The 13,753-nt window shown below is 41.2% G+C and overlaps 1 protein-coding gene across 2 annotated transcripts in view; it reads left to right on the top strand.

The window, feature by feature from the left end:
* The window catches only part of NKAIN4 (sodium/potassium transporting ATPase interacting 4), a 169,667-nt gene that overhangs the window by 143,350 nt on the left and 12,564 nt on the right, over window positions 1–13,753 (top strand). Inside the window, exon 6 of one of the 2 annotated variants that reach the window (XM_060771961.2) lies at window positions 10,492–10,576. The exons of the other annotated variant lie outside the window; for it this stretch is intronic. Within the exon in view, the coding sequence (XP_060627944.1) occupies window positions 10,492–10,576 (85 nt within the window). The remainder of the gene's footprint in view (window positions 1–10,491; window positions 10,577–13,753) is intronic. 2 annotated transcript variants of the gene reach the window in all.

The raw sequence follows: 13,753 nt of genomic DNA, 5'->3' as shown, positions 1-13,753 counted from the left end.
AGAAGCAGTATATTGAGGTCTCTAAGTTTTCTGTCCCTGGTATACTATAGCTGTGTTCCCCCACTAGAACCTCCAAACAAGAAACATTCCCATTTTGCATAATATGGAAAACATGCTGCTTTGGCTACAGATACAAATGTCATGTGATCTGGGAGTTAATTGTTCAAAATGTAACTCCTCCAAGCACTTGGGGAGTTGCTCCATTCTGCAAATGGAAGCCTTCTCTTTGCAGTGTGACACCAGTTATATTGTTAACAGTCCTTTCAAGATTACTAAAAGAAGAGTAATTGACAGTCAGGCTTTGGCCATAAGCAAATATGTTTCAGTGTAATCCATTGAAAGGCAGATGGCTAATCAGCCTAACCGTACCTGAGCTGGTAGGCATCCTTTACTGTTAATTTTCCAGTGTGATGATAAACAACACTGGGTCACTGGCTTCCTGAATCCAATTTAGCTGTTGCCCCAGTGACCCCCCCCCCCCCCCCCAATGGCTCTTAGAAAAATCATTCTTAAAACTGAACTTCTCACCTCATCACCTTGTCTATAAGCTTTGCATTTCTATGGCTACTCACATACACAGAACAGCCTGTAAAAGTCTGTTCCTAAACATTTCAGTCCATGCATCTGAGGAAGCAGACATAGTCTATGAAATTACCTCTCAACAAAAGTTTGCCCCAGGCACAGTCAGGCCATTGTATGCTAATCAAGGTGGTCAGTTGAAACATTCACACCTAGCTCCAGCAAAGAAGAGCCCTTTGTCTCACCCTGGTCATTCCACAGATATATAAACCCTTTTTTCCTAGTTCCAACAGACCTCACTACCTCTGAGGATGCTTGCCATAGATGCAGGCGAAACGTCAGGAGAGAATGCCTCTAGACCATGGCCATATAGACCGAAAAACCTACAACAACCCAGTGATTCCGGCCATGAAAGTCTTCGACAATACATAGTCTATGAAAGCTTTTTTGATACCAGTTTTGCCCTTTCAATTAGTCCGTAAGGTGCATACAGACATTCCAGACTGACATGTCTATTTGTTGCCCCATGAAAAGCCTCCATGGCAGAATGGGCAACCACATAGAGGTTAAGGACTGTTTCTCCCCTGACCTACATCCAGCTGACATTTCTGAAACTGACATATTATTATAGGTACTAGAGGGCTGACAGGCAATACATAATAACATGAATAAACAGAGACTACACTCACCATCATGTGTATTTATATTTCACTTTTCCCTAGAACAGTAGTGTTCAAACTGTGGGTCCCTAGGTGTTTTGGCCCACCACTCCCAGAAATCCCAGCCAGTTTACCAGTTGTTGGGATTTCTGGGAGTTGAAGGCCAAAAACATCTGGGGATCCACAGGTTGAGAACCACTACCATAGAAACAGGAGTCCCATAATGCTCTGAAGATCTCAATTCTGGTTTTGGCTTTATGTTGTCAATCTCACTTAAAATTGCCATTTTGGCCTGTAAATAGTCTCCTGTATCACAAATGCTTGGAGCCAGGGGCTTTTTGAATTTCAGATTCTTTTGAATTTTTGAATATCTGTATTTACATATCTGTAGTGAATGATGAAATGGGGGAAAGGGGGCTAGTCACCTGCCCAGTTCCCAGTGTGTTTTTGTTCAAGGAGGGAAGAAAAGAAGATGGAAGAGGGATTTTGGCCTGCATCAATAGGAGCCTAGTGTCTAGATCTAAGGAAGTGATGCTACCCCTCTATTCTGCTTTGGTTAGACCACACCTGGAATATTGTGTCCAATTCTGGGCACCACAATTCAAGAGAGATATTGACAAGCTGGAATGTGTCCAGAGGAGAGCGACTAAAATGATAAAAGGTCTGGAGAACAAGCCCTATAAGGCTTGTAGAGAAGGAGGAGCGGCTTAAGGAGCTGGGCATATTTAGCCTGAAGAAGAGAAGGCTGAGAGGGGATATGATAGCCATGTATAAATATGTGAGAGGAAGCCACAGGGAGGAGGGAGCAAGCTTGTTTTCTGCTTCCCTGGAGACTAGGACGCGGAACAATGGCTTCAAACTACAAGAGAGGAGATTCCATCTGAACATGAGGAAGAACTTCCTGACTGTGAGAGCTGTTCAGCAGTGGAACTCTCTGCCCCGGAGTGTGGTGGAGGCTCCTTCTTTGGAAGCTTTTAAACAGAGGCTGGATGGCCATCTGTCAGGAGTGATTTGAATGCAATATTCCTGCTTCTTGACAGGGGGTTGGACTGGATGGCCCATGAGGTCTCTTCCAGCTCTTTGATTCTATGATTCTATGAGGGAAAGTCTCTGCTTATACAAAACTCTTGTAAAAAGCACACTTTCCATAGTTATGACAAATTAGCCAGGAGTGGAAGGGAAGGTGTGTTGAATCTTTTGCATTCTCTCTGGACTGAATAGTGGTGCCCAATATGTTTGCTCCATATTCATCTCATAGCCCATTTTCAGGGTGCTGTGCACCACCATTGGTCAGGTGCAAGGCAAGGGCAGAAGCATCTGGGACATTCCCTTTTTGCAAGAGTCTTCTGTAAAAGAAGTCATCCCCACTTTCCCCTCTTCATGAGGGTTTCTGCTGGAAGAACTCAGTGAGCGCTGGATGTGTGACTAGCTGCCTTTCCCCAAAAGCAGAAGCTGGTGACTGGTAGCAAAATCTGTTGGCTTTGGGAGGATTTTGGATTTCCAGATAAGCGAGACTCAGCGTGTATTTGCAAGAAACAGGGGTGCTCAAAATGGTGTGGAAGAGGGTTTTACTCATTTTGCAGGTATGGTGGGCTTTTAGTGTAGGATTCACAATAACAGTTAAACTCACACTGCAAAAATGATTAAAGGAATAAATGATGACCGTACAATTTAGAAGCGCAGCCAGCAACCTTCTTGACTAAAACTAATCACAATGGATGTAGAAACCCCTGGAAATGAAGAAGGGTCTGAGCTGAGTGCTGAAAAGGCATAATTCTCTGCTCCAGGTGAGTCACTCTGGAGAGACCCAGGGCTTCCTACAGAGGGGAAAAGATGGCTGAGTAGACAAAATAAATGTGGAATTCCATACCAGGGAATGCAAATGGGTCCCCCACAGGCTTTATCTTCTGTCACAGCTATAAATTATGCAAATTATAGCCGATTAGCATAATTGATTTTGCTTTGCATATGTCTGTTTTTTTCTAATCACAGGGAGCATCCAAGGAAATGGTGTCTGGTACCTTCTAGATCAGAAGGATGTTGATTCCCCTCTGTGTTTTATTTAAAAAATTAAAAGAAGTGTCCAAGATGTGGAATCCTATCTTCACAAACTAGATCAGCCTCTTTGATAGTTCTCTTAAAGTTCTGACTTAAACTCTATGATAAGGAAGCCACCTGCTGCCGCAAAGCAAGGACGTAGTTCTGGAAAACTCATCCCCAACTAAGCTTGTGCAAGAGCTTCTCTGCTTGAGATTTGAGCTCCGCTTTGGTCATACATGCATTTAGAAATGTCTTCATAAATATTAAGTATAGGAACATGGGCCAGTATTATGTATCAGTTGTCTATGGCCCAACCTTCCTCATCCCAAGATCTGATATGCTTCACTTGACATGGGCTGCATGTAGAGAAGGAGGTCCATTGTCCTACCCATCATAGCCAGGGTGACTGGCATTTTCATTAGGTTAATGGGGTCAGGTCAGAAGAGGTTATAGGCAGTTCCCAAGTTACAAACATCTAACTTAAAAACAACAAATAGTTAAGAACAGGGATGAAACAAAAGGAAGTGAGAGAAAATCTACTGCTCAGAACAAAAATCCACCCCTGGAAGAGTTATGATGTGGAAAAGGTGTCCCCACCAAAGCTTTATCACCAATCCGTTTTTCCACAAGACTTTTTTTTTTCAAAATCCAATTCTTACACGGAGGTGAAATCTCCTGAACAGGGACATAGACAACAAAACAAACACCACAGGAGTGTTAACCCTTCCCTATACTATATATATATAGGTGTCCTTAAACTCCTGAGCTGAAATGTTGCAGGTTCAAATCTTGGGAGGGGCATGAACTCCCACTGTTTAGCCCCAGCTTCTGCTAACCTAGCAGTTCAAAAACATGCACATGTGGGTAGATCAATAGGTACTGCACCCCATGCAGTCATGACCTTGGAGGTGTCTACGGACAGTGCTGGCACTTCAGCTTAGAAATGGAGATGAGCACCAACCCCAGAGTCATACACAACTCAACTTCATGTCAGGGGAAAACCTTTACACACACACACATGCACACGAACACACACGGCTTGAGTTACACTTTAATAATCATCATCATCATCATCATCTTCATATTTAATTATTTATTAATCGCCCTCCATCCGAGAATGCTCTAGTCGATTTACAGCTAAATTGTAAAAGATAAAATACATACATACAGAAATTAAAAATTAACAGAGATCGAATGCTCTAGTAAAACGCCAGGTCTTAAGTGCTAGAGTAAAAGGTCCTAAGTCACGCATGGCTCTCGTGTAGGGTGGCAAGGAATTCCCTAAGGCAGGGGCAGAAATAGAAAAACCCTGCATCCGGTCCTTTTCAAATGCTCTTCTCTAGGACCCAGTATATAGAGTAAGTCATGTTGGACTGGTACAAACTTTATTTGTACCTTGCTCCATCTCCCTGATGGGGACTCGGTGCGGCTTACATGAGGCCAGGCCCAAAGCAACAATTACATAAAATAAAACAAAACTGAAAACACAAATAATAAACAATAATAAAGTAATTACATAAAACAAAAGACAACATAGCAATATAAAATTTCAATAAACATAATCACAATAACATGGGCGAGCTACATGTAATGGACAAGGAAAAACTGGGTAAAAACAGATTCAAAACTCAGGCGAGATAAACACGAGATTGTATCTGTTCTGACTTACACACAAATTCAACTTAAGAACAAACCTACAGAAACTATCTTGTTCATAACTTGGGGACTGCCTAAACTTAATAAAGTATACTTATTTATATAGTCCATGTTTCTAGGTTTCATGCTTATGAAGATATACTTAAATGCATATATGGCCAATGTTAGCAATAATCTTAGCTATACTTCACTACAGTATGAGCCCTATATCCACAGGGAATATATCTCCGAACAAAAACAGGAAAAGGAGGATAATAGCAAACCCTATTGAACTTTTGCTGGAAGTTGCCATACAGATATCTGGAAGACCTATAAAATTCTTAGAGAGATATCCTCCCTAGGAATTTCTTAGGTATTGTCGAAGGCTTTCATGGCTGGAATCACTGGGTTGTTGTAGGTTTTTTCAGGCTATATGGCCATGGTCTAGAGGAGAGAATGCCTCTAGACCATGGCCATATAGCCCGAAAAAACCTACAACAACCCAATTTCTTAGGTCTTCCAATGTGACTCAACAGTATATATGCCAGAAGAACTAGAAAATTTCTAGAGAGAACATATTTTGTCAGATGCAGGTAGGTAAAACCGTCCCAGTGTTTGAGGGCTGTATTGTTTACCTAACTAAAGAGGTGAATATTGGCCATGCTCTCATCTTTATTTTGTTTTGTAAAGGAAAGCTAGCAGCAGCACAGCATAACGACATTTGTTTACTGTGTGTAATTCTTAGTGAATAGAATAGAATCTATCTCTGAAATAAAATGCTTCACTGTACTTAGAGGTGCTTAGCTTGGCTAAATCATGGCCTAAGACTTACTATTCCGCATTCAAAATCATTGTGTTTATTGGTCCCAAGTGTTTATTAGTAGCTCGATGTGTCTTAAGGGGCACTAATCTCCTGCTAAACAATGGTGTAAATGCAATTTCTTTAAGTGGCTATATTTATTTTGAGTGGTTCAGAGCAAGTGCATCATGAATTGAAGGGGCGGCACTCTCCCACCAGCCATCATTCTTAGGAACTGCCTGAAGCTCTGTTTTCCCTGGTGCTTCTATTGATCAAAGTGGCCTCAGAGCCAACCTTTAAATTTACAGTGCCCTAAAATGCTTATAATGATATGGCTGTTCTATTTCACTGTATTTTCCCCACCCAGGTGAAGATAACTTCCTAAGAAAAACACAAAAGAGCTTTGAAAAATACTGTGTTATTAAATGTATTGATTGGGAGATAGGGAACAAATCATGAAAGTCAGTGTGGTGTAGTGTTTTGAGCATTCGGCTATTGACTTTGGAGACAGAGTTCAAATCCCTGCTCTGACTTGGAAGCCCATGGAGCAGTGTTTCTCAACCTCTGGGGGGTCGTGAGGGGGTGTCAGAGGTGTTGCCAAAGACCATCAGAAAACAGTATTTTCTGTTGCTTCTTTGTGGGAAGTTTGTCTCAATTCTATCAATGGTGTGGTTCAGAATGCTCTTTCATTGTAGGTGAACTATAAATCCCAGCAAGTACAACTTCCAAATGTCAAGGTCTATTTTCCCTAAACTCTGTCAGTGTTCACATTTGGGCATATTAAGTATTTGTGCCAAGTTTGATCCAGATCCATCATTGTTTGAGTCCACGGTGCTCTCTGGATGTAGGTGAACTACAACTCCAAAACTTAAAGCCAATGCTCACCAAACCCTTCCAGTATTTTCTGTTGGTCATGGGAGTTCTGTGTGCCAAATTTGGTTCAATTCCATTGTTGGTGGAGTTCAGAATGCCCTTTGAGTGTAGTTTAACTATAAATCCCAGCAATTACAGCTTCCAAATGACAAAATCAATCCTCCCAACCCCACCAGTATTCAAATTTAGGCATATTGGGTATTTGTGCCAGATTTTGTCCATTGCATGAAAATACATCCAGTCTATCAGATATATAAATTGCAATTCATAACTGTAGCAAAATTACAGTTATGAAGTAGCAACGAAAATGATTTTTATGGTTGGGGGTCACCACAACACGAGGAACTGTATTAAGGGGTTGCGGCATTAGGAAGGTTGAGAAACACTGCCATGGAGGGACCTCAGGCAAGTCACACTTTCTCAGCCTGAGATGAGGACAATGGCAACGTGTCTCTGAACAAATCACCTCAAGAAAAGCACTGTTACAGTATTCCTTGATGGTTGCCATAAGTCAGAAATGACCGAAGGCATACAACAACATAAGGAACTTCTGTTTGCCCTATTTCAGAAGAAGGAACTGGCAAAACCACCTTTCAGTAGTATAGAAAAACTTATAAAATTCATGGAATTGCCATAGGTCAACAGGCAACTCATTGGCAGATACATGCAATATTAAAAAAATAGCATTTTTGACAGAAGACAATGCATATACAAAGAAAATCCCCATCCTGTTTTCAACAAAGCAACTTTGGTTTTGCACAGATGCTCCAAAACAAAAATATTACCTTGGAAAAATTCCTCATGCAATCAAGGATATGACCTCTACCCACATCAAATATCTCTCTGTCACATACACGGGCAAACTTCAGACCTCTAGGTGTTTTGGACTTCAAATCTCACAATTTCTAACAGCTTATATGATGTATTTTTGCACCTTTTGGTTAGCTTATAATTACAACTTCCATGATTCCATACCATTGAGCCATGTTAACTAAAGTGGCATCAAACTACATTAATTCCACAGTGTAGATGCACCCTTTGTGTGTTTTAATCATGTTCTATTTGTTTTGATGTGTAAGATGCTTTGAATCTGGTTTTAAGAGGGGGAAACAGAGATATTGATGGTAGTGCCATTGCTGTTGATGATGATGATGATGAGTAATTTAAAAATATATTACAATTAGAGTGATTTACATTTAAATCCATGGCAGCTTTTTCCTCCTCCTCTCCACATCCCCAGCCAGTCCTTCCGCCTCTTTGCTCTTTCCTGGATTCCAAGCCCAAAATGCCAGCCTCAATAATTAACACTGACAAACCATCAATATTTCACACTCTCCACAGCAGAGCCTTCCCGTGACCTGAACCAATTTCAGCAGCCTTTTAATTTTCTCTCCCATTTGTGGCTTTCTTTGATATTGTTCCTTTGATATGAAGCAGGAAGTCATTAGGAACGCGGAAGCGCATTACCAGGAGATCACGTGATTTTTTTTTAATTAGCGGGCATGGAATTTGGGGGTGAGAAATGTGTTCTGAACCAGTGCCAATTTAAGAAGAGGCTCACATAATGAGTCATGGTTTGGCGTTCTAGCCAGCCATTGCTTTCTCTAGTAAACTCTGCTCCATCCCAATTTCTTGCCTTCTGCAACCACTCATCAATTTTCCTTGGTGATTGAACAAGGTGTTTTCAGACTGTTGGCCCCTTGGGCTTCGCCCTAAAGATTTTTTTATATGTCTGCAAACCTTGTGGGTTTTCCTGGATATGTTTATGCCTTCCCTCAGAGCAAGAGTGTGTTCTTTCTAGAGACTAGAATGCAACATCGTCCCATTTTTGCTCTTTGGAAGCTCTAGAAGGATGCATTGTGTCATTTATTTGTATCGTCAGCTCTCCAGATTGGCTGGTGTTAGGAGAACAGGACCCCCATGAAAGTGAAAAGGTGCTAATAAAGATGCTGATAGATCTTTATGTGAAATAACACTTCTTGGGGAATTTCTAACTCTTCCTGCATGACTGTATGGTCAACTTCTTACCATAGAATGGAAACTGACCATAGAATAACATTGGGCTGAGAGAGTTAACCTTAAAGTAGGCATGGGCAGCCTTCTAGATGTTTTTGACTTAGAATCATAGAACTATAGAGTTGGAAGAGATCTTGTGGGCCATCCAGTCCAACCCTCTGTCAAGGAGCAGGAAAATCACCAACAAAGCACCCCTTAGAGACGGCCATCCAGCCTCCAAAGGAGCCTCCACCACACTCCAGGACAGAGAGTTCTAATGAACATCTCTCACAGTCAGGAAGTTCTTCCTAATGTTCAGGTGGAATTTCCTTTCCTATAGTTTGAAGTCATTGTCCCGTGTCCTAGTCTCCAGGGCAGCAGAAAACAAGCTTGCTCCCTCCTCCCTATGACTTTCCCTCACATATTTATACATGGCCACCATGTCTCCTCTCAGCCTTCTCTTCTGCAGGCTAAACATACCCAGCTGTTTAAGCTGCTCCTCATAGGGCTTGTTCTCCAGACCCTTGATCATTTTAGTCATCCTCCTCTGGACACATTCCAGCTTATCAATTTCTCCCTTTAATTGTGTTGCCCAGAACTGAACACAGTATGATTCCTGGTGTGGTCTGACCAAGGCTGTTAGGAATTGTGGGAGTTCAAGTTCAAAACACCTGGAGGGACAAAGTTTGCCCGTGCCTTCCTTAGAGTCACACTGCAGGATTTAGAGGTTCCCAGAGAGAACATTTTAACCAAATGCATGAATAATCAAATATGCAAAAGTCAAAACCACAAATGTGGAGGAATGGCTGTATGTGTTTTTGGCTCCAAAATTGCATTTTTCAGCCAACCCGTGCTCACCCCAACCCGGCTCAAACTGCCAACCTTTGGTTAAGAAAGCTCTATTGCTGCTGGTGATTAGCCAGCTGAGCTAAAGCCTGGCCTAACTGCCTGGCCATGGTAGTTAAAGTGGTATCAAACTACATTCATCCTACATATTAAATGTACCCTCAGTTCCCAAGTTCATGGTTACTGTGTGGAAGTTGAACCTAGCAGAAAGTTGCATTGTGCCATGCACAATCCATAGAAATGCGTATTCCATTCCAGGAAATGAAAATTATATTGTTGTACCTTAAAATGTGGACACAGTGTGGTCTAATAATTTATTTTGACATGTGGATCAAAGGATACAGGGCAGATAATGATTCATATGTGGTAACAGATGGAAGTGTCTCCTTTTGAGGATTCAGAGTTGAAGGAAAGCTTTGTGAGCTTCAGTTAATGAAATATCAGTCAGTAGCAAAGGATATCTCAGACACTTGGGCTAAATTTGCACCCTTTGCAACGCCATGTTGTCCCTGTGCCACGTCCCTTTCTCTGTGGTCATGAACACCAGTTATAACATGGTAACTTTCAAATTTTGCGGACAGAAATTGAGTGGGACAGAAATTGGTCTCTGTCCCATTATGCAATTAACTATGCTTGGAGTCCCAGTCCTTGGAGCCCTGCTTCACTTTGGATCCCATATCTGCCCCATTCATTGCAGTGGTGCAAGACGAAGCACAATTTTCAATGTGTTGTTCCCCTTGACTGCTCATCCCTCCCAGGTTACCAGAGTTTCCTTTCAACATTGCAAACACTTGATGTTTGTGGTTCGACTTTTCAAAAACTTGATGTTGGTGACTCATTCAAAAAGCAAACGAGCCAGTGTCAAGCATCATTACACATCCAATTTATTTTATGGGAAGTGGGCGAGCTGAGCTTCCAGTTGAAATCAGCAAGACTTACATGTGGTTACATTTTGCATGAAGTTGGAGGACAGGAATTATTATTATTATTATTATTATTGGTCTTTTTCATCTTTTTTGCATTGTCTTATGCTTTGTTTTAATGTTTGCCACCCTCACCTTGTTTTCCTTTTCCTTTTGATTACTTCATTGTTATTGCATGAGTTTTGGATTTTCTTTCTTTCAGTTGATTTCATTGGTGGATTTGACCCATTCCCTCTCTACCATGTCAATGAAAAGCCCTCCAACCTTTTGTTCAAGCAGACCTACCTGTAAGTATGCCTGAGTGCCATTCAAATCCAATTGCCTCCACTAGTGTTTTTGAGACTGGAAAATTTCAACAAATCAGACAACTTCAAGAAATTCACTGATTTTATCAAACTCCCTTATCTGAGTCTAAAATCCATGAGTTCCTGCAGAGGAGTCCTTTGATTCACTTCGAATGTGAAGGAAATGGCAATTGAATTAACTGAACCGTTTTTCTTTCACAGCATGCTGATGAGAAAGAAGGGAATAGAAAGGACAAACGTCCCTACTTTCTAAACTCTCACATCTCCATAACAACAAAATAGGACACACACAAGTCAAGTTGTGCATTAACCAAATAGACTTTGGAAAACCTTCAGAAAAAATAGCCAGTCAAGTATTATTAATAGAAAATAGTTGAGGTGGTAATAAAAACATAAAATAAGTCTGAGATTATATATTGATACCAATATATAGTCTCTCAATGTGTTGTTGAAGGCTTTCATGGCCGGAACCACTGGGTTGTTGTGAGTTTTCCAGACTGTATTGCCATGTTTCAGAAGCATTCTCTCCTGATGTTTTGCCCACATCTATGGCAGGCATCCTCAGAGGCTGTGAGGTCTGTTGGAAACTAGGCAAGTGAGGTTTATATGTCTGTGAGCCAACTAATAACTCCCAACAAAGGATTCCCCCAGGCAGGAAGCAGCCAGGCTTCGAAGATGCAAAGACATTCAATCAAGATAGCTAGTTGCAACATTCACACCTGCCTCAAGCAGACAAGAGTTCTTTCTCCCAACCTGGATATTCCACAGATATATAAACCCCACTTGCCTAGTTTCCAACTGAGGATGCCTGCCATAGATGTGGGTGAAACTTCAGGGGAGAATGCTTCTGGAACATGGCCACACAGCCTGGAAAACTCACAGCAACCTATTTCTCTCTTTATCAGGTCTGAATTGATGTACTCGTCTGTTGTATTGAACACATATATAGTTGGCACTCCAAATCTGCAGATTTGTAGAAATCTGTTGACATGGAAAGACCATCATATTGCCTTTGACTTCTACTAGATGCAAAGTATTTCCAAATAAAATGGGTGGTTTGCATTTTTCCTATGGTAAATGGGGAGAAAGGGCAATCAGTGGGCTCAATATGATCCTTGATGTTGACAGGTTTAAAAAAGTATGTTGAACAATTGCTCCCAAATCAACCAAGCTGTTCCAAAAATGCCCTTCAAACCCAACAATGTAACAATATTTATTTCCTACCTAATTGGAAACCTTCAAAACTAAAATAACTGACTGAAGATTAGTCAAAAATATGGGAAATGAAAATCAGCAGATACTTCTGGTTACTTTCAGGTTACAGTTTCTGCCAATTTTTAACCAAAAATGCAGCCCCAATGACATGAGTGTGCAAAGTGTGAACCTCAGGGCATTTCAGCTGAAACCAGCTGTTTGGCAAATACAAAGGAACGGAGAGTATCATATTCTCACACCCTGAAACACTGGTTGGCAGAGTTTTAACATTCCTGGAAGGACTCCACACAAGGAGATCCAGCTGGTGCATTGAAGAGGGAAACGAGATGCACAGCTCTTGTGTTGATGATGTGTGCACCATAATTTTCTAGGACAAATCTTCATAGTGTGTAATCAGAAATGCTAGCTCCTTACAATCAGCATAAATATTTTTTCCATATTTAGAATTAATTTCCTTTGCCACCGAGAATATTTTGTGTTACAAAGAAGAGCCTTATCTTGACAGTGGCTTTTATCGCAGATAAGCTTGTAGAAAGAGCACAAAGAATATGTCACATAGCTATGTGTTGTTCAAAGGTTTGGAAAAGGTACATTTTTTTACCTTCAGTTCCTATGATCCCTTAGGCCAAATAACCTCCAGCTATTTTTATGGCAATACTAGGTGATCTCGTAGCACTACTATAAAGCAACAGCTTGAATTAAGTGACATGTCACAGCTTCATTGGCTGTGAACTGAAGCTCATTTCCATGAAAAGACCACCAGGCTTCAAGCAACACCTCAGTTGGGTTTTTGTAAGTTTTTTTGGGCTATATGGCCATAGTCAGTTATTTGCTGTAGTTCAATAGGATGCAAACCAGACTCAATTCAATGCAACAAGTTGACAGGATGCAAGCCAGAGCTCAGTTCCATGCAACAGGTCAATAGGATGCAAACCAGTAGTCACTTCTATACAACAGTTCAATAGGCTGCAAACGAGAGCTCAGTTCCATTCAACAGGTCAATAGGATGCAAACCAGTAGTCACTTCAATGCAACAGTTCAACAGACTGCAAATCAGAGATGAGTTCAATGCAACATGTCAATAGGATGCAAACAAGTAGTCACTTCTATACAACAGTTCAATAGGCTGCAAATGAGAGCTCAGTTCCATTCAACAGGTCAATAGGATGCAAACTAGTAGTCACTTCACTGCAACAGTTCAACAAACTGCAAATCAGAGCTGAGTTCAACGCAACATGTCAATAGGATGCAAACCAGTAGTCACTTCTATACAACAGTTCAATAGGCTGCAAATGAGAGCTCAGTTCCATTCAACAGGTCAATAGGATGCAAACCAGTAGTCACTTCAATGCAACAGTTCAACAAACTGCAAATCAGAGCTGAGTTCAATGCAACATGTCAATAGGATGCAAACCAGTAGTCACTTCTATACAACAGTTCAATAGGCTGCAAATGAGAGCTCAGTTCCATTCAAGAGGTCAATAGGATGCAAACCAGTAGTCACTTCAATGCAACAGTTCAACAGGCTGCAAATCAGAGCTGAGTTCAATGCAACATGTCAATAGGATGCAAACCAGTAGTCACTTCTATACAACAGTTCAATGGGCTGCAAACGAGAGCTCAGTTCCATTCAACAGGTCAATAGGATGCAAACCAGTAGTCACTTCAATGCAACAGTTCAACAGGCTGCAAATCAGAGCTGAGTTCAATGCAACATGTCAATAGGATGCAAACAAGTAGTCACTTCTATACAACAGTTCAATAGGCTGCAAATGAGAGCTCAGTTCCATTCAACAGGTCAATAGGATGCAAACCAGTAGTCACTTCACTGCAACAGTTCAACAAACTGCAAATCAGAGCTGAGTTCAATGCAACATGTCAATAGGATGCAAACCAGTAGTCACTTCTATACAACAGTTCAATAGGCTGCAAATGAGAGCTCAG

This window comes from Anolis sagrei, chromosome 4, assembly GCF_037176765.1.
Source record: "Anolis sagrei isolate rAnoSag1 chromosome 4, rAnoSag1.mat, whole genome shotgun sequence".
In the NCBI taxonomy this organism is placed as follows: domain Eukaryota; kingdom Metazoa; phylum Chordata; class Lepidosauria; order Squamata; family Dactyloidae; genus Anolis; species Anolis sagrei.
Note: the sequence above shows the minus strand (reverse complement) of the source record. Positions and strands in the feature narration are given on the sequence as shown.